At 38.4% G+C, this 20,807-nt stretch overlaps 1 protein-coding gene across 5 annotated transcripts in view; it reads right to left on the bottom strand.

The window, feature by feature from the left end:
- MYBPC1 (myosin binding protein C1) overlaps positions 1–20,807 on the bottom strand; it is a 100,276-nt gene that overhangs the window by 63,018 nt on the left and 16,451 nt on the right. For 3 of the 5 annotated variants that reach the window (XM_007465347.1, XM_007465349.1, XM_007465351.1), the window contains exons 2-4: positions 19,770–19,811; positions 17,503–17,544; positions 7,070–7,180 (exon numbers count right to left, since the gene is read on the bottom strand). In XM_007465347.1, coding sequence (XP_007465409.1) covers positions 7,070–7,180; positions 17,503–17,544; positions 19,770–19,811 — 195 coding nt within the window. Of the gene's footprint in view, positions 1–7,069; positions 7,181–8,864; positions 8,901–9,460; positions 9,500–17,502; positions 17,545–19,769; positions 19,812–20,807 lie in introns of all 5 variants that reach the window. The other 2 variants (XM_007465348.1, XM_007465350.1) reach the window with 2 other exon arrangements.

Below are 20,807 nucleotides of genomic sequence, written 5' to 3'. Positions count from 1 at the left end.
AAGTTTAGTATTAGTTGTTTTTTGCTTGTTTGTTTATACTGCAGGTTCTTATTAGTCATCAGTTTTATACACATCAGTGTATACATGTCAATCCCAATCGCCCAATTCAGCACACCACCATCCCCACCCCACCGCAGTTTTCCCCACTTGGTGTCCATACGTTTTTTCTCTACATCTGTGTCTCAAATTTTGCCCTCCAAACCGGTTCATCTGTACCATATTTCTAGGTTCCACATACATGCGTTAATATACGATATTTGTTTTTCTCCTTCTGACTTATTTCACTCTGTATGACAGTCTCTAGATCCATCCACATCTCAACAAATGACTCAATTTCGTTCCTTTTTATAGCTGAGTAATATTCCATTGCATATATGTGCCACATCTTCTTTATCCATTCGTCTGTCAATGGGCATTTAGGTTGCTTCCATGACCTGGCTATTATAAATAGTGCTGCAATGAACATTGGGGTGCATGTGTCTTTTTGAATTATGGTTTTCTCTGGGTATATGCCCAGGAGTGGGATTGCTGGATCATATGGTAATTCTATTTTTAGTTTGTTAAGGAGCCTCCATACTGTTCTCCATAGTGGCTGTATCAATTTACATTCCCACCAACAGTGCAAGAGGTTTCCCTTTTCTCCACACCCTCTCCAGCATCTGTTGTCTGTAGATTTTCTGATGATGCCCATTCTAACTGGTGTGAGATGATACCTCATTGTAGTTTAGATTTGCATTTCTCTAATAATTAGTGATGTTGAGCAGATTTTCATGTGCTCTTTGGCCATCTGTATGTCTTCTTTGGAGAAATGTCTATTTAGGTCTTCTGCCCAGTTTTGGATTGGGTTGTTTGTTTCTTTAATATTGAGCTGCATGAGCTGTTTATATATTTTGGAGATTAATCCTTTGTCTGTTGATTCGTTTGCAAATATTTTCTCCCATTCTGAGGGTTGTCTTTTCATCTTGTCTATGGTTTCCTTTGCTGTGCAAAAGCTTTGAAGGTTCATTAGTTCCCATTTGTTTATTTTTGCTTTTATTTCCATTACTCTAGGAGGTGGATCAAAAAAAATCTTGCTGTGATTTATGTCAGAGTGTTCTTCCTATGTTTTCCTCTAAGAGTTTTATAGTGTCCGGTTTTACATTTAGGTCATGAATCCATTTCGAATTTATTTTTGCATATGGTGTTAGGGAGCGTTCTAATTTCATTCTTTTACATGTAGCTGTCCAGTTTTCCCAGCACCACTTATTGAAGAGACTCTCTTTTCTCCATTGTATATCTTTGCCTCCTTTGTCATAGATTAGTTGACCATAGGTGAGTGGGTTTATCTCTGGGCTTTCTATCTTCTTCCATTGATCTATGTTTCTGTTTTTGTGCCAGTACCATATTGTCTAGATTACTGTAGCTTTGTAGTATAGTCTGAAGTCAGGGAGTCTGAATCCTCCAGCTCTGTTTTTTTCCCTCAGACTGCTTTGGCTATTCGGGGTCTTTAGTGTCTCCATACAGATTTTGAGATGATTTGCTCTAGTTCCATAAAAAATGTCATTGGTAATTTGATAGGGATTGCATTGAATCTGTAAATTGCTTTGGGTAGTATAGTCCTTTTCACAATATTGAATCTTCCAATCCAAGAACATGGTATATCTCTCCATCTGTTGGTATCATCTTTAATTTCTTTCATCAGTGTCTTATAGTTTTCTGCATACAGATCCTTTGTCTCCCTAGGTAGGTTTATTCCTAGTATTTTATTATTTTTGTTGCAATGGTAAATGGGAGTGTTTCCATAATTTCTCTTTCAGATTTTTCTTTTTTTTTTTTAGTGTATAGGAATGCCAGAGATTTCTGTGCATTAATTTTGTATCCTGCAAATTTACCAAATTCATTCCTTAGCTCTATTACTTTTCTGGTGGCATTTTTAGGATTCTCTATGTATATAGTATCATGTCATCTGCAAACAGTGACAGTTTTACTTCTTCTTTTCCAATGTGTATTCCTTTTATTTCTTTTTCTTCTCTGATTGCCGTGGCCAGAACTTCCAAAACTATGTTGAATAATAGTGGTGAGAGTGTACATCCTTGTTTCGTTCCTGCTCTTAGAGGAGATGCTTTCAGCTTTTCACCATTGAGAATGATGTTTGCTGTGGGCTTGTCATATATGGCCTTTATTATGTTGAGGTGGGTTCCCTCTATGCCCACTTTCTGGAGAGTTTTTATCATAACTGGGTGTTGATTTTTGTCAAAAGCTTTTTCTACATCTATTGAGATGATCATATGGTTTTTATTCTTCAATTTGTTAATATGATGTATCACACTGATTGATTTGCAAATATTGAAGAATCCTTGCATCCCTGGTATAAATCGCACTTGATCATGGTGTATGATCCTTTTAATGTGTTGTTGGATTCTGTTTGCTAGTATTTTGTTGAGGATTTTTTTATCTATATCATCAGTCATATTGGTCTGTAATTTTCTTTTTTTCTGTTGTCTTTCTCTGGTGTTGGTATCAGGGTGATGGTCGCCTCTTAGAATGAGTTTGGGAGTGTTCTTTCCACTGCAATTTTCTGGAAGAGTTTGAGAAGGATGGGTGTTAGCTCTTCTCTAAATATTTGATAGAATTCACCTGTGAAGCCATCTGGTCCTGGACTTCTGTTTGTTGGAAGATTTTTAATCACAGTCTCAATTTCACTACTTGTGATTCGTCTGTTCATATTTTCTGTTTCTTCCAGGTTCAGTCTTGGAAGGTTATACCTTTCTAATAATTTCTTCCAGGCTGTCCATTTATTGGCATAGAGTTGCTTGTAAGTAATCTCTTAGGATGCTTTGTATTTCTGCGGTGTCTGTTATAACTTCTCCTTTTTCATTTCTAATTTTATTGATTTGAGTCCTCTCCCTCTTTTTCTTGATGAGTCTGGCTAATGGCTTATCAATTTTGTTTATCTTCTCAAAGAACCAGGTTTTAGTTTTATTGATCTTTGCTATTGTTTTCTTTGTTTCTACTTCATTTATTTCTGCTCTGATCTTTATGATTTCTTTCCTTCTGCTAACTTTGAGTTTTGTTTGTTCTTCTTTCTCTAGTTCCTTTAGGTGTAAGGTTAGACTGTTTACTTGAGATTTTTCTTGTTTCTTGAGGTAGGCTTGTATAGCTATAAACTTACCTCTTAGAACTGCTTTTGCTGCATCCCATAGGTTTTGGATCGCCATGTTTTCATTGACATTTCTCTCTAGGTATTTTTTGATTTCCTCTTTGATTTCTTCAGTGATCTCTTGGTTACTTAGTAATGTATTGTTTAGCCTCCATGTATTTGTGTTTTTTACGTTTTTTTCCCTTGTAATTCATTTCTAATCTCATAGCGTTGTGGTCAGAAAAGATACTTGATATGATTTCAGTTTTCTTAAATTTACTGAGGCTTGATGTGTGACACAAGATGTGATCTACCCTGTAGAATGTTCCGTGTGCCCTTGAGAAGAAAGTGTAATCTGCTGTTTTTGGATGGAACGTCCAATAAATATCAATTAAATCTATCTGGTCTGTTCTGTCATTTAAAGCTTCTGTTTCCTTATTTATTTTCATTTTGGATGATCTGTCCATTGGTGTAAGTGAGGTGTTAAAGTCCCCCACTATTATTGCATTACTGTCGATTTCCTCTTTTACAGCTGTTAGCAGTTGCCTTATGTATTGAGGCTCTCCTATGTTGTGCACATACATATTTATACTTGTTATATCTTCTTCTTGGATTGATCCCTTGATCATTATGTAGTGTCCTTCCTTGTCTCTTGTAACATTCTTTATTTTAAAGTCTATTTTATCTGTTATGAGTATTGCTACTCCAGCTTTCTTTCGATTTCCATTTGCACGGAATATCTTTTTCCATCCCCTCACTTTCAGTCTCTATGTGTCCCTAGGTCTGAAGTGGGTCTCTTGTAGACAGCATATATATGGGTCATGTTTTTGTATCCATTCAGCAAGCATATGTCTTTTGGTTGGAGCATTTAATCCATTCACGTTTAAGGTAATTACGGATATGTATGTTCCTATGACCATTTTCTTAATTGTTTTGGGTTTGTTCTTATAGATTAAGGTAATTATCGATATGTATGTTCCTATTACCATTTTCTTAATTGTTTTGGGTTTGCTTTTGCAGGTTCTTTTCTTCTCTTGTGTTTCCTGCCTAAAGAAGTTCCTTTTGCATTTGTTGTAGAGCTGGTTTGGTGGTGCTGAATTCTCATAGCTTTTGCTTGTCTGTAAAGCTTCTGACTTCTCCATCGAATCTGAATGAGATCCTTGTCAGGTAGAGTAATCTTGGTTGTAGTTTCTTCCCTTTCATCACTTTAAGTATGTCATTCCACTCCCTTCTGGCTTGTAGAGTTTCTGCTGAGAAATCAGCTGTTAACCTTATGGGAGTTCCCTTGTATGTTGTCATTTTTCCCTTGCTGTTTTCAATAATTTTTCTTTGTCTTTAATTTTTGTCAATTTGATTACTGTGTGTCTCAGCATGTTTCTCCTTGGGTTTATCCTGTATGGGACTCGCTGTGCTTCCTGGACTTGGGCGGCTATTTCCTTTCCCGTGTTAGGGAAGTTTTCAACTATAATCTCTTCAAATATTTTCTTGGGTCCTTTCTCTCTTCTCCTTCTTGGACCCTTATAATGTGAATGTTGTTGCATTTAATGTTGTCCCAGTGGTCTCTTAGGCTGTCTTCATTCCTCTTCATTCTTTTTTCTTTATTCTGTTCTGTAGCAGTGAATTCCACCTTTCTGTCTTCCAGGTCACTTCTCCATTCTTCTGCCCCAGTTATTCTGCTATTGATTCCTTCTACTGTAGTTTTCATTTCAGTTATTGTATTGTTCATCTCTGTTTGTTTGTTCTTTAATTCTTCTAGGTCTTTGTTAAACATTTATTGCATCTTCTCAACCTTTGCCTCCATTCTTTTTCTGAGGTCCTGGATCATCTTCACTATCATTATTCTGAATTCTTTTTCTGGAAGGTTGCCTATCTCCACTCCATTTAGTTGTTTTTCTGGGGTTTTATCTTGTTCCTTCATCTGGTACATAGCCTTCTGCCTTTTCATCTTGTGTATCTTACTGTGAATGTGGTCTTTGTTCCACAGGCTACAGGATTATAGTTCTTCTTGCTTCTGGTCTCTGCCCTCTGGTGGATGAGGCTATCTAAGAGGCTTGATGGGAGGGACTGGTGGTGGGTGGAGCTGTTGCTCTGGTGGGCAGAGCTCAGTAAAACTTTAATCTGCTTGACTGCTGATGGGTGGGGCTTGGTTCCCTCCCCGTTGGTTGCTTGGCCTGAGGCCACCCAACACTGGAGTCTACCGGGGCTCTTTGATGGGGCTCATGACAGATTCTGGGAGGGTGCGTGCCAAGCAGTACTTTCGAGAACTTCTGCTGTCAGTGTCCTTGTCCCCACGTTGAGCCACAGCCACCTCTCCACCTCTGCAGGAGATCCTCCAACACTACCTGGTAGGTCTGGTTCAGTCTCCCCTGGGGTCACTGCTCCTTCCCCTGGGTCCCGATGTGCACACTACTTTGTGTGTGCCCTCCAAGAGCGGAGTCTCTGTTTCCCCCAGTCCTGTCGAAGTCCTGCAATCAATTCCCACTAGGCTTCAAAGTCTGATTCTCTAGGAATTCTTCCTCCTGTTGCCAGACCCCCAGGTTGGGAAGCCTGACGTGGGGCTCAGAACCTTCACTCCATTGGGTGGACTTCTGTGGTATAAGTGTTCTCCAATCTGTGAGTCACCCAGCCAGCAATTATGGGATTTGATTTTACTGTGATTTTACCCCTCCTACTGTCTCATTGTGGCTTCTCCTTTGTCTTTGGATGTGGGGTATCTTTTTTGGTGAGCTCCAGTGTCTTCCTGTCAATGATTGTCCAGTAGCTAGTTGGACACTCCTGTTTGTATTGACTCATTAGACTCAAAGGATACCAAAATTCTAGCCCAGTGGCCCTCCTAGCATTTTGTTGTCTTGCAGAAACACGAGGGGAGCAAAATGTTTCATTCACATGCAGTGCGCTTCTACATTCTACACCTGAAAGACGTAATTTTCAGACTGTAGTCAGCTGTGTGTTCATTTGCATATTTGGTGTCAAAGACTCGTTCTGATTACAATATGTTCCTTATAAAAATTCATTTAGTTAAAATTCCTGGACCCCCTGGTCATTCTCTGGCTTACCACCTTGTTTATTTCCTTCATGGCACTTGTGATGGCTTTTGTGATGTTCTGTTTTTTTAAATTTCTTCTTGTTTGCTCCTCCCATTAATACTGTAAATTCTGAGTGATCACATATTTTACTCAGTGTTCAGCACAGTGTCTAAAACAGGAGGTGCGTAATCGATATGTTTCGAATGAATATATCCAAAGTTGAGCCATCTGTCTGACCAGCTTTCTCTGAGATACTAAATGTAACGATCCAGCATGTCTGCAGATTTATAATCATCTTATGGAACGAGGTGTGTTGAAATGGCAGCAAACACTGGTTCTGAGCTTTAAGATATACCAGGTACTGTTCAAAGTACTTCACAAGTAGTAGTATTCCCATTTTACAGATGAGAAAACTGATTTGAACCTACCCTGGCTCCAGGGTCCCGCCACTCAACTACTACGTGTACGGGTTACTGAAATGAAAGCTGTCACTCACTTTTTCAGGTTATAAAAAGCAGGGTTCAGTACATAATACAATAGAATACTTTTCAGCCATAAAAAGGAATGAAGTACTGATTCATGCCACAACTTGGATAGACCATGAAAACATTATGCTAAGTGAAAGAAGCCAGACTTAAAAGGTCATATATTATTGTGTGATTCCATTTATATTAAATATCCAGAATAGGGAAATTCTTAGAGACAGAGCAGATTAGTGGTTGCCAGGGGTTAGAGGGAGAATGAGGGATAACTCTCAATGGGATTCAAGGTTTCTTTTTGGGGTGATGAACATATTTGGGAACTTGGTCGCACAACATTGAGTGTACTAATAGTTACTGATTATTCACTTTGAAACGGTTAATTTTATGTTATGTGAATTTCATCTTTATTTGAAAAAAAACAGGATTTAATGCTTGGCACTCACCAACTTTCACTGTTCCACCTTGAGGCTTTTCCACAAACAGGGTGGACAGCTGACTGTTGGCAGTCTGCTTATCCTGCTCCTCCCCTGATGGTGATTCACCAACAGACCATTCTAATGAGCAGAAAGGAGGAAAAGGATCATTTCAGGGCCAGGTTCTTCTTGGGCAGACTTACCTGGGTTTGTTGTTCTTGTCAATGCTGAAGCTTCTCTTTGTCTAATTAACCTGGATAAATATAACATCTTTCTTTCTATCCACCTCCCCGACAGCCATCAGTAGAGAGTGACAGATTCCCATTCTTACAGGGATATCTCTTCCACGATGGGATCAAGGAACATTTTCTAATTCCTAGAAATAGCAAAACTTTTCAGGAAGGTTGTTACTCTTTCCTGGCAGCCAAGTTTCCTTTGTTTCCCAATCCTGCCTGTCCCCTGATAAACAATGGTGGGCAGGCTATGAAAGCAGTACTCTCATTGTTTTTCCAGGTGACTGGCTATAACATCATGTCTATACAACACCTGAGTTGGAAAAGACTAAAGGGATGGATCAGTTTGCAGCTCAAGTGGGAAAGGTCAGACAAACAAGCCTGGCCTTGAATTTCTAGATGCCTCGCTGTTGTATGACTAGATAATTCTATTAGGGTTGTATAGATGTGGCCACAGTTTGACAAGTAACAGATCATGACCTGCAGGCATAGATTTCAAGAATTCTAGGAGCGTCTTGAAAGGGAAGAAGAAAACTAGAAAAACAGAAAGAAAAATAAACTCTTTGAGGCTTTCCCGTGAAGACAGACAAGCTGGAAATGAAGTTTATTTTGCATTTTCTAGTTTTCACTCCAGGTGCTTAGAAGGTAGTAATCAGCAGTCAACTCGAATGAAGAGGGTAGGAGAGAAAACGGTAGAAAGTTCCCCTGTCTCTGAGAACTGAATGAAGAGAAGTTCCGTTTTAGCCACTTAATAACTGGAAAAAAATTGCGTGGGCTGCCAACTCTCAACCTGTTAATGTTTCTTGAAAAGGAGGAAATGTAGATTTAGTTATTTTAGTTCCCATGTATCAATCATGCTTAGTATTTCTATTCATAGGCCATCATTTTCACAATGAAGTTAGGCAATGTAGTCACATGATTACACAATTTAAAAAAATACCCAAATTGATATTAAAATTTTATGTTGTGTGTAATTGTAATATTCATAGTAATAGCAAATAGTGGCCATTAATGTTTGGAACAAGAGGACAAGGATTTTTTTTGTTTTGTTCATTTCTATATCTGTGTCTGCAAAAGTGCCTGGCCCATAAGACTCCCATAGCAGGATAATAGTAGGCCCTCAAACAAATTTGTTGAATGAATAAATGAACAAATAAATAAATAACCATCCAGAATTGTGGCTCCATGCAGAATTTGGAGGTGTTCTTTCAACTGTATGTAAATTTCCATAAAAATATGAATTATTATCTAATGTTGATACATCCCAGGAATGGCAATTTTAAAAGTCTCTTCATCTCTGTGTATTTGCCAAACGTTAAAAATGATAGTGATGATGAAACAAGTGAACCTGTGGTATACGTGGCTAGATTCCTGAATTTGTGTGTGTGTGTGTGTGTATGTGTGTCATGCAAAATTAATTGTTTCTCAATGCAGTAGTTTTCTAGTCAGAGGAATGTAATAAGAGATTGCTATAAAAGCTACAAACTGAATAAAACCAAGATCAGAATCAAATACAGCTTCAAGAAATGAGGTCATTAGTGATTACTATATTGGGATGGGGTCGGGACGCCTTGCTTCTGGCGTGTGCTCACCTGAATCTTTTCTTTCCAGGGCCCGACTACCCGAACCTGAAAGGAAAGCATGATTTGGATGATACAAGGGGTAGGGGGAGAAAATGGAGTGCTGACTTCAATCTTCTCGGATCCCCCAAGTCCTGTCTCTCTTCATGATGGGGAGGAAAAAAGCTAGAAGTTTGCTTGGATGGAAAATCGGTAGGGCTTTAATTCTGAAAACGTCTATAAAAAGTATGTGTTTTATTTAAAAAACAATAATAAAATTTTTAAAAATCCAAATATCTAAAGAACAGGGGAAAAGGGTATATAGCTGGAAATGAAAGACATTTTTGCCCCTATATTTTATACCCAAGAGTTACTACTTTTATTTATTTCACAAAGAACCTAGGGGCAGGACAGGAATAAAGACACAAAGAAAGCCTCTTTTTAAAAAGTTTCTCATGTTAAAAAAAAGAAATTCCCATTAAAGCCAACATTTTCCCTCTTTGGCACTGGCAAGATCTGAGTCCCCTGCTCTGAGCGTTGTCTCATCAAGGTGCCCTGTTGGTTCATTATCTTTACTGTCAATTAGTAATAAATTACAAAGTGGGGAAAGGGGTTGGAATCATCCTAACCTGGAGGCAGGGCACTAGGCGGGGAGGCTTCCTCTTCATCTGAAATAAGAAAGAGGAATAAAAAGTTAAGGAGAAAAGAACTTCATCCCGAGTATCTGAGAAAAGAGAAATCTGCAAAACAAGAAGAGAAACTACACAAAGCACTTAACTGATGACTAAGCCTTAGAAGACTTTCCACCTGAAAGATTAGACTTCAGTATTTAAGGCAAAAGAGAAAAATAAACAAATAAAAGGGTGAGAGAGTTGGGTAATCCCAATGAAAGTAGCTTTAAAAATGGTACTCTATGCAAACGTTTTATATAATTGTAAGCTAGGAAAAAAATTAATGCTAAAAATCTAACCCTGATGACATCAACAAGAGAGGTGGTTTTCGAGTCCTTATTTTGTAGCCAAAGTCACTGACAGCATAATTCATATACCACATTCATTTGGACACAGACATAAAAGCGTATGTTTTTATGTAATTTGAAAACTCAATACCCCCAGAAAACCTTATAATTAATTCCCCTTCTATACTTAGGTAACAAAAGTCAACATTAACTAGTATAAATAAATTTGTCATACTTACTAAGTTCACCAATAATTATTATAGGGACTTTGTCTGTTTTTTCCCAAGATTATATTGGTGTTGGCCAATATAATTTGAAAAACATTTACCAATTTGTAAAATATTTACAAATATTTTATATATGTGTAAAATATTTACCCATTTGTAAAATTCAAAATATGCCTTGTAGTGTTTGTGCAAAGACACTGAATATTCCCTTTTCTAAAATGCCTAAATTTCAAAGTGTCTTACATTTTAGATGCTTAAATAGATATTTGGTGTTATCTGAACCTCTGCCTCTTCCCTCCCAAAGCATGAAGACTAGTGTTAGTGTAAATAATAATAATCTCTGTATTTAAAATATTAGAATAATTATGGGTTTCAAAATGTGAACTTAAATGACTATATAAAATAGGATACAGAAAACAAATGCACATGACTGTTAATTAAAAAGTGCTTTAAAAATTTCTGACAAGAGGTAAAAGAGCACAGGCATAACCTATTAGTATATTTACAACATATATCATTTACTAGTCTGAAATTTCTTAAACTGTCAACCAGAGATATGTTTTGTTACTTTTTAACAAAATAACTAATGTAATATATAGAAAACCTTAATGTCATATCTTCAGAACCCAAGAGGTGATTCACTGGATACTGTGGGATTCGGGATTCTTCAGAGGAAGCTTTCTGTGGTCAAAGAAGCTTGCAAAACGCTAGGCTAAATAAAGTTAAATGCTTGTGTTTTATTGTACTGTTTGTGTGCTTTTACTGAAGCATATCTCAAAGCCCTCAGTGTGCTCATGTGTGTTGGCACTGGGGATGGAGATAAGAAATGATACACTATTAACATTCCCCAAACTTAGTTCACATTTGAATCCTTTTCTCCTGGAATGTCCATTAACTTTCCACAAAATCTTGCATTTGGGGAACTATAGGTATTTCTGAGCTCTTAGGGGAATTCTGTATTTCAGAAGAGACTGCTAAACAATTAAAATTTTACATAACCAAAACTAAAATACCTTGCAATTTTTGTACTTTATTTGCCGTACATTTAACTCAGTATGTAGTATTTTATTCTTGACACCTATTTGAAGGCTTTTATTTACTAAAATATGTAAAGCATCTTGATCTAAAGTCCTGTAAAAATTCTTGAAAATGAAGTTTTAATACTCAACCACATCCGAGAAAGGAGCTTCCTTTGTTATATATAAACTAGAACCATTTTTAGTCAGATGAACACTTCATTTTATACAGGTTTGGTGGTTGTTTGTTTGCTTTGTGCACAGTGCCTAATAAACCCTTGAGTTAATTGTTTAGAATGCAAAATGATTGGGAAAAGAGTGCTCACACACGTTCATAAAACTGAAATGAAAAGAGAAGCCATTTTTTAAGCAAAAATTTGATGGGTGAGTAGTTTCAAAGTCCACTAAATGTTAAGACTATGTGGGGGACATACACAACTATTTTAGACTATTAAGACAACACATATGAAAGCAGTGCTTCAAAGTATCATGAAAGATACTCTAGATGATCCAACATTATTTCCAAACAGTAATTACTTCTCAGTGGGCAATATTTGAGTCATTGTACATGCATTTTCAAATTTACTGAAGTGCCAGAAACATACAGTTGACGAGGGGCAACATTTATTGTTTCCCTTCTTTTAAATGTAGTTTTGGGATTCTGGGCTTTCACTGCAGTGGCCTGGGTTCAATCCCTGATCCGGGAACTGAGATCCTGCAAGCCGCACAGTACGCCCAAAATAAATAAATAAATACAAATTTTAAAAATAAATAAAACAAAATGTTGATATTTAAATAAATACATAAATAAAAGTAGTTTTGGTCCTGGCATCCCCTTAGATTGGGAAATATGGCTAAGATGTTGGGATTCTGACCCCAAATACTTGAAAAGTTGCCTGGTTGAATTTGGTTGAGTTGGTTAAGAAGAGAGGTTTAATTGTTCTTATTTACCATAGAAAAACGGGTTCTACTGGTAGGAGGGAAACTGAATATCCAAATCTTCTGGGTTATGCCTGATCCAACATCACATATATGAAAGACATGGCATCATACAAAGAACATTTTCAAACAAAAAATAAAATATATGTCATATTTTCTTGTTTTCTATTTAAAAGTGACTACAGTGATGATGAAAACTTAAGCATCTGTTTTTGGCTCTTTAGAATACGGCCTACATGACACCACGGACCGAAAGCGACAGACCTATCTTCCCTAGCTATGTAGAAGGGAAATCTACCAAAATGTGTCTTTAAGTCATGGGAAAATAGCATTTATAAAACCATAAAAATGATTCTTTCAACACAGAAGTTCCCAATGAAGAACACTGGAAAGTAGTTTATAAAACCATAAAAATGATTCTTTCAACACAGAAGTTCCCAATGAAGAACACCTGGAAAGTAGGGAAAGAACTTGGCCTCATATTACAAGCCTGGAATTTTTCGGGGGGTCCACAGAAGGAAATCTGGAATGTGAGGGAGAGAATGCCAGAGACAGTGGAACGTGTACATTCCTATAAATCTCCAAGCTCTCTTGGGCATAAAATAACTTCTACCTATGGCTGACTTAAATCCCCTTTTTAAATCAATTTTTAAAGTATACGTACTTGCGACAATTGTTGAGATTTTAGAATAAAAGCATATAAGATTAAAATGTACTGTAAACAAACCTCAGTTAAATACTGATACAATACCTTGTTTGATGTAGACAAATTTATGAATTCCTCAAGCAGAGTAATCAGTTGTAGTAAATATTGGCATATGTTACCAAAATAATAACAGCAACAAAAACAACCACATATAGAAGGCAATAACAAAAACAGCTAACATTAATTCATCATGTTGTGAGGCATTTGATTAATTTATCATATTTTCTGAATGAGAAGACACATGTCTCCATGCTTTGGTGCTTCTGAAATCAGGATTCATCTTACCATAAATACGTTTATTTAATGAGTTTTTTTCTCCCCCAAATCTATTAAATCAATGTTGTATTTTATAATCGTTGTGTTTTAAAATTGTTAAGTACAGTGATATTAATTTTTAACAAAGTTCATTACAAAGAAATCATGTAGTTGGAATACACAGGTAAAGCAGAGACATTTTAGTAGATGGCTGATTGTCTGATACCTAAAGGTAAAATGGCACAAAAATATTTTAGCATGCTAGTAAGGAGCACCAAGATAAAGATATTGCAGATGTAAAGGGACCTAAATGAAGAAAAAAATTCATCATTCTTTTAATTAAAAAAAATCATAGCATGCAGGAGAAGTTCGCTGGAACTTCTGCTGATTCACTTCCTCATCTGACAACCACATTCATGCCAAAAGAATCTTCATCTCAAATTATGAGATCGTTAATACACACAGGGTTCATTCATGATAGTCTGTGGCAATGTTAGTGATGATGCCTGGGAAAAGAAAGTAAGTTTTTACTTCCATTGCAACAATTACCAAGGGCAGTAATTTTTCTGGAAGGAAAATAAAAAGAGGCAGTAACTATCCCAATTGGGCTTACCCAAAAATATACCGACTATAAACTGATAAGTTACAAAATTAAAAATCAAAAATTGGGACTTCCCTGGTGGCACAGTGGTGAAGAATCCGCCTGCCAGTGCAGGGGACACGGGTTCGAGCCCTGGTCCCGGAAGATCCACATGCCATGGAGCAACTAAGCCCGTGCACCACAACTACAGAGCCTGCGCTCTAGAGCCCGCCAAGCCACAACTACTGAGCCTGCGCGCCTAGAGCCGGTGCTCCACAACAAGAGAAGCCCCCGCTTGCCGCAACTAGAGAAAGCCCACACGCAGCAACAAAGACACAACGTGACCAAAAATTTAAAAATTAATTAATTAAAAAAAAAGTCATCTTTAAAAATAAGTAAAATAAAATAAAAATCAAAATTTATGTATCAGAATTTAGGCATTAAAATGAGCACTGATCTTCAAAGTATTCTCTGATTCTAATGCCGCTAGTACACATGGAACCACTAGTAGGACCAGTTTTGAAACATTCCACAGGGCTAATTGTTAAGGCATAGAAATGACTCAGTCTCATTATCCTATGTTCACACATATGGTGTTGGTTGATCAAAAAAAAGGTATGATCCCATTTGAGCACCCACATTATCCTCCACCCATGGCCCTCCATGACAATTGTCTGCTTCCAAAGCTGAAATGCACTGTCCTCTGCTGATGGTTGTTCTCCACTCTAAAGTTCCCTAAAGTTGGCTCTCGGAGGGCAGGACCCAGCACCCAGACCTGCCCCTGGCATTTAGCCAACACTCAGTGAATACTTGAGATGAATAAATGAACATTAGAATAGAAGGCAGATCTTTGGCTCCATTGAGGGTATAGAAAATTCTCTATACTTAGCTTTCCATTGAATTGCTACCTGTGATTATTCTGGAAGAATCCTAAGCCACAGCAGCATTATTTTTTCAAGGACATTATCTCTCAGTATGATCACTCTGAAAGGGATTTGCATATCTAAATTCTCATGTTGCTCTTTATTGTCATCTCTATCATTTCAACTCCAAGACAAAGTGGGCAGTATTAGAGAACAGGATACCTGGATGGACAAGTCCAGAGGCAAACAAGCAAATAAACAAATAATAAACCGCTTCCTGAGAAATCAGCTGTTTATCAGAAACTCTCAGTAAATGAAAAAGTTGGCAAATCTAATCACAAACACTACTTGTAAGATTGATATCAGAACCAAACAACATTCTGTGGCTACAAAAAAATTTTCAGAACATTTCCAGCCTGTCACAGAATGATTCAGTCAATCTGGGAAAGATATTAAGGCTGCATGGCTATGAATGATGTTCTTAAAAGTGAGAGTCTTGGAGCTATTAATTGAATATATGTCAACTAATTAGATAGGGCACTAACTAAAGTGCTGAAAATGTTGTATCCAGCTGTGACCATTTTCAATAGCATTAAGTGAGCTGATCTTACAATATACAGCACTGGCATCCCATTCCAAACCTTATTGACTAAGAGTATGCATGGGATGTTCACCCTCCTGCTCAGCAAATGGAAATGAAAATCTATCTAGATTACCATTGTCTGTATGATGAGCAGCTAAGCCAGCATGGAAATTCAATTGATCATTCATTCTACAGGTATTTATTAGGAGATCACCATATGCAGCTCTCTGCCAGCTGCTGGAAGAAATGAGATAAGGAGCCCAAAGAGTGTTAAGACAGAGTGCCTGACCCTCACAAAGCTTATAACATGTCAGGAAAAGGAGTGAAACATTAATACGGGATTAAGTGAAGGAAAGGGTGATTTAATGACAGAAGCAATCAGTCCAAGAAAAAGCAGGAGGAAGAAAGGGAAGTGAAAGTGCGTTAGGATGGTCAGGGGAAAGATGCACAAAGGAGTGACACTTGACTTGAATGGTTCTATAAATTTCTTTTTTCTTTCTTTCTTCTTCTTTTTTTTTTTAATACATTAATTTTCTTTCAAAAAAACACACAATTAGATAGACTGAGAGTTGGGGGAGGGTGGAGGACAGGGATTCTAGTGTAAGCTGGAGAGCAGCTCTGTTGCACCTGTCAATCTTGTTTATGCTAATGCAAGAATTCTTTCTCAACCAGGGCTATTCATAATAGCAATGATTACTGTGCCTACTTTTCACTTGGGTATTTTCTTTGAAACTTCCCTGTCCTTGATGAAAGTAAGTAATGGTTGAAGGGGATTGTATATTTAGAAATAACTTCCACCACCTACCTTCTTTATTTAGGGATGTCACTTTCTATCCTAAATTAATTTGCTTTCTAGGCATGTAGAGCAAATACATACGTGGCAGTTTATGTACCTGGGCACATGACTGCATGTGTCCATGACCTTGTTTAACTTCTGCAAATGTCAGGAAAAAAATGCTACTAATTTCAGGATGACTTTCTTGGTCATCTGACCTTGCTCTTTCATCATATCGTGTTCTGTGTGAGGAAAAGGGTTTTTGTTGATTGGTAGACTGGTTGGTTGGTTGGTTGGTTGATTTTAACTTACAGAAAGCCATTTTCGCATTTAAGCATACAAATATAATATGATTTTCAGATTAAGGGTCAGGCGCAGGCTTTGTTTAAACTTTTGACAGTTTGCCTTCTGGGATTACATCATCTGCTCTGTTGGTTGAGCCTTACAGCCTGGTCCAAACACCTTTCCAAATTTGGAAACAGAGGTGTATGCCATCAGTCTTGTAAAGAAGAATGTTGTAATAACTTCAGCCAGGATGTCCAAACCTCCTTGAACCCATCTCATGGAAGGAGTTCTAGGAGTTTGCACTGTTTGCATTCCATATGCAAATAACCTTCAGACTGTGGCCCATGTGGCCAGGATTAGCATTCATGTTACTATTCACGGAGCCACTGAAGGTCAAGGGCAAAGTAAGTATACTAACACTATGTGTTCATTTATGAGAGCTGTAAATTCAAGTTAGCTGAGGAAAAGTGGTCCAATGTACTGAAAAAAAAAAAGTATTTTACTAATATATAGAAGACAAAAATATCATAGGAATTAGTTAATGAAATACGACATAGTAAGAACAAAGAGATACTTAACATGCTTTTGAGTGGTGTCCAGAAAAAAAGAGAAAGGTCTTATTGTAGTCAAGAAATAATGGGTTATTCCAGAATCTAAACTATGTTACTCAGTGCACACAAAAAAATAAACTTTTTAAATGATGATACAAACATACAAAGCAAAATTGTCAGGTCTACCTCTGTGAAAACTTTCTTCTATAGAAGACTAATGCTCCTTTACTTAAGACAAATGGTCAGTAGTGACAATGACTTTCTCCATGGGGAGACAAAGGAATTAGTATTTCATGGATCCATGAAAAGGTATATGATTAAGGTTATTCATTTTCTAAAACTGGACTACCTCCATATAAAGTGAAAATAGAATAATAGGACAGAAACAAATGTTTCCAATTCAATAAAGAATAACGTGATGTTTGCTTAAGATTATATTGTCCCTCTATATAAATCATTATATAAATCTCCATGAACACAAATGTTACAAAATGAGATGCTAGTTTTCAAAATTACTAGTGAAACCTGGAACAGTTTACACAGTAACATGAAAACATTAAATTTTTAAAAATCTGGGTAATTAAGATAATTTTCCAAATTGGTGTAATCCCAAGAAGACCAGACACCTCTTTTCCTTCACATGCACTTGGGAACTTGGAAACTACAAATAAATTTGCTGGCATCTCAACAACTGTTTGTGATATTTTTATCATTGTTGTTTTTCTTTTAAAAATGTAATGAAAACGGATCAAAGCACCATTCGTCATTATGCTGATTGGGTTATGCAGATAAGATGCAAAGGAAGAACTCTAAATCACACTGATGAAAGATAATGCAGAGGAATTCTATGGGGCCTCCATGGCAATCATTACTGAGCTCTTTCTGCTTCTAACTTTGGTGAATTCAGCCTCACTTTCCCTCCCTCCGACTCACCTTTTGCTGGTGAAGTTCTGGCCTCCTTCTCTTTATTCGGTTCTGTATGGAAAGTACAAACACATTTTTAAAAGTATCTTAAAGAAAGCATTTTATTGTGTGATGAGCAACAGGGTGGAGGTGGGGAGAGAGGAAATTAATAACAGAACTGAGCACAAATGATGCTATATGCTCCTTTATTATGCTATACGTGAATTACAAATTGGGGAATTATAATGTAGAGTCACGTTAAACTTAATAAAAGTAGTTAACAAATCTGATCATTTTGGGGAAAAGTATACATGGAAACACATAACAGATTTTGTTAAAAAAGCTTAGCTATGCTGGGAACATATTATAACATGCTGGTATGGAAATAGCATAAAATATAGATCACTTCATTTTAGATCCCAACAAGGGACAACTTCTTTTTTTTTTTTTTAAACTCATTCTTTTTTTCCCATTTATTTATTTATTTATTTTTGGCTGCGTTGGGTCTTCATTGCTGCACATGGGCTTTTCTCTAGTTGTGGTGAGCGGGGGCTACTTTTCTTTGGGTGCACGGGCTTCTCATTGCGGTGGCTTCTCTTGTTGCGGTGTGTGGGCTCTAGGCACGCGGGCTTCAGTAGTTGTGGCTCGCCAGCTCTAGAGCGCAGTCTCAGCAGTTGTGGCGCACGGGCTTAGATGCTCCGCGGCATGTGGGATCTTCCCGGACTGGGGCTCGAACCCGTGTCCCCTGCATTGGCAGGCAGATTCTTAACCACTGCGCCACCAGGGAAGTCTGGGCTTGCCATTCTTCTAATCCTGTTCTCTTCCTTAGGTGTTGGTGGATATAAAAGCAGGCTTTACCTGTCGTGTTGCTGGGCACCACCTCTACCTGCCAAGGAGTTCACTGGAACTCTTTATTGCTTGCTTTTTTGTTGCCCCCTGCTGGACAACAGGGCACAAGGACTGGAGAAGTTGTCACTGATATTGAGCTTTGGAGGCCACCAAACCTTCCTGGAAACTCCCCTAGGAGTTTCTGGAGGTGCTTGATGGTGACATAGCTCAAGTAAGGAAAGGGCCGCTCATCTTCCAGGACTGAGGTAGGATCACCCCACTCTCACAAGAAAGATGTGGGCTTTGTTTGCCTTTAGTTATGTGTGAAAAATCACTGTGAATCCTTCAGCCCCTTGGAGACTCAGCCTCCACAATGCTAAAGCATGGGCGTAACAACAACTTTGGCATAACTTCAAAGGTTTTATAAGTATATGACGTGCCATCCAAGTCAGATTAACATAAGAAAGTTATATAAACACAAGGTATGGTTATTATTACAAACCTATAAAAACTGTGGTCATCCAACTTCTCCATGGGGGTTGGGTTAAAGTTCACAGCCTCAATGGAGGCCAACTCATGCTGGGATGGATGTTCTGTATTTGCGGCCCAAACATATAAGGCCGTTTCTACTCACCTTCCCGCGGTGGAGCTGGTGCTGGGGCCAGCACTTCATTTTCTGGAATGTGGCGCACGGGCTTAGATGCTCCGCGGCATGTGGGATCTTCCCGGACTGGGGCTCGAACCCGTGTCCCCTGCATTGGCAGGCAGATTCTTAACCACTGCGCCACCAGGGAAGTCTGGGCTTGCCATTCTTCTAATCCTGTTCTCTTCCTTAGGTGTTGGTGGATATAAAAGCAGGCTTTACCTGTCGTGTTGCTGGGCACCACCTCTACCTGCCAAGGAGTTCACTGGAACTCTTTATTGCTTGCTTTTTTGTTGCCCCCTGCTGGACAACAGGGCACAAGGACTGGAGAAGTTGTCACTGATATTGAGCTTTGGAGGCCACCAAACCTTCCTGGAAACTCCCCTAGGAGTTTCTGGAGGTGCTTGATGGTGACATAGCTCAAGTAAGGAAAGGGCCGCTCATCTTCCAGGACTGAGGTAGGATCACCCCACTCTCACAAGAAAGATGTGGGCTTTGTTTGCCTTTAGTTATGTGTGAAAAATCACTGTGAATCCTTCAGCCCCTTGGAGACTCAGCCTCCACAATGCTAAAGCATGGGCGTAACAACAACTTTGGCATAACTTCAAAGGTTTTATAAGTATATGACGTGCCATCCAAGTCAGATTAACATAAGAAAGTTATATAAACACAAGGTATGGTTATTATTACAAACCTATAAAAACTGTGGTCATCCAACTTCTCCATGGGGGTTGGGTTAAAGTTCACAGCCTCAATGGAGGCCAACTCATGCTGGGATGGATGTTCTGTATTTGCGGCCCAAACATATAAGGCCGTTTCTACTCACCTTCCCGCGGTGGAGCTGGTGCTGGGGCCAGCACTTCATTTTCTGGAAATGAAAAGAGTAATGGAAGTGTTAGTCTCATTTATCCTGAGAAAAGATATTTTCCACAGCCCCAGGCTCTGCTCATTTCCAGGCAGCCATCTTCTCTGGACTGACGAGAAGAAAAGCCTCAACTCAAGACACACTGCCTTTTGGTGTATGGTGTGAGGTGAGGATCTAAATGTGGTTTGAAGATATGTGGACTTCCAGGAGGGGCAGAGTTTAGTGACAGACAGAGCGCAGGTAAAATGGGCATGCAGACATCCTTCCACTTAGTTATCCCCTCAGGCAGCAGGCAGGGCATTTAATGGCATTGAGCCTATTTCCCTTCTCTGGAAAAATGGACACAACACCTATCTCATATGCATAGGGCTGCTGTGAGGACGAGATGAGACACAGTGAGTACCAAGCACGTCCCTTAGAGCCTAAGGTGCTCTGTAAATGAGACCTCACTTTCCCCAGAGTGCAAGGACAGTGCAGCATCTCTGACACCATCCTGCCCTCATGAGACATACTTTCTGAATGATGATGAGACCAAAGTCCTCTGGCTTTGCAGCATTTCCTTTTATTACAAGGCAAATCACTGTTCAGAACCACTATGCTGTTCTGTGAAACAGAATCAACCCCCTTCACAGTCACAGTCACTTCTGGAAGTTTGTATGCCTGGAGCAGATTTTCGCCTACACTTATGCAAAGGTTTCAGAGCTCTGGTTTTGAGGTTTTATCCTAGGCTTTGGATATCCAGGATTATAGAGCAGTCTGGTGTTAAAGTCTGTTAAAGAAACTTCTTTTAAAGAATATACTATGTCCAAGTAGCTAAAGGCATATCCTATGACCAACGGGCATAGAATTTCCCCTGCTGAATCCCCATGGATGCCCAGAACAGAGAATTAGTGATGGGTATGTGAGCCAGCTACTACTACTCCAGGGCAGGAAGAGGCAGTTATTGAAGGTGATCTTTTCTTTTTTTTTTTTTTTTTTTTTTTTTTTTTTTTTGTTGGT

This window comes from Lipotes vexillifer, unplaced genomic scaffold (genome assembly GCF_000442215.2).
Source record: "Lipotes vexillifer unplaced genomic scaffold, Lipotes_vexillifer_v1.1 scaffold141, whole genome shotgun sequence".
Classification (NCBI taxonomy): Eukaryota; Metazoa; Chordata; class Mammalia; order Artiodactyla; family Lipotidae; genus Lipotes; species Lipotes vexillifer.
Note: the sequence above shows the minus strand (reverse complement) of the source record. Positions and strands in the feature narration are given on the sequence as shown.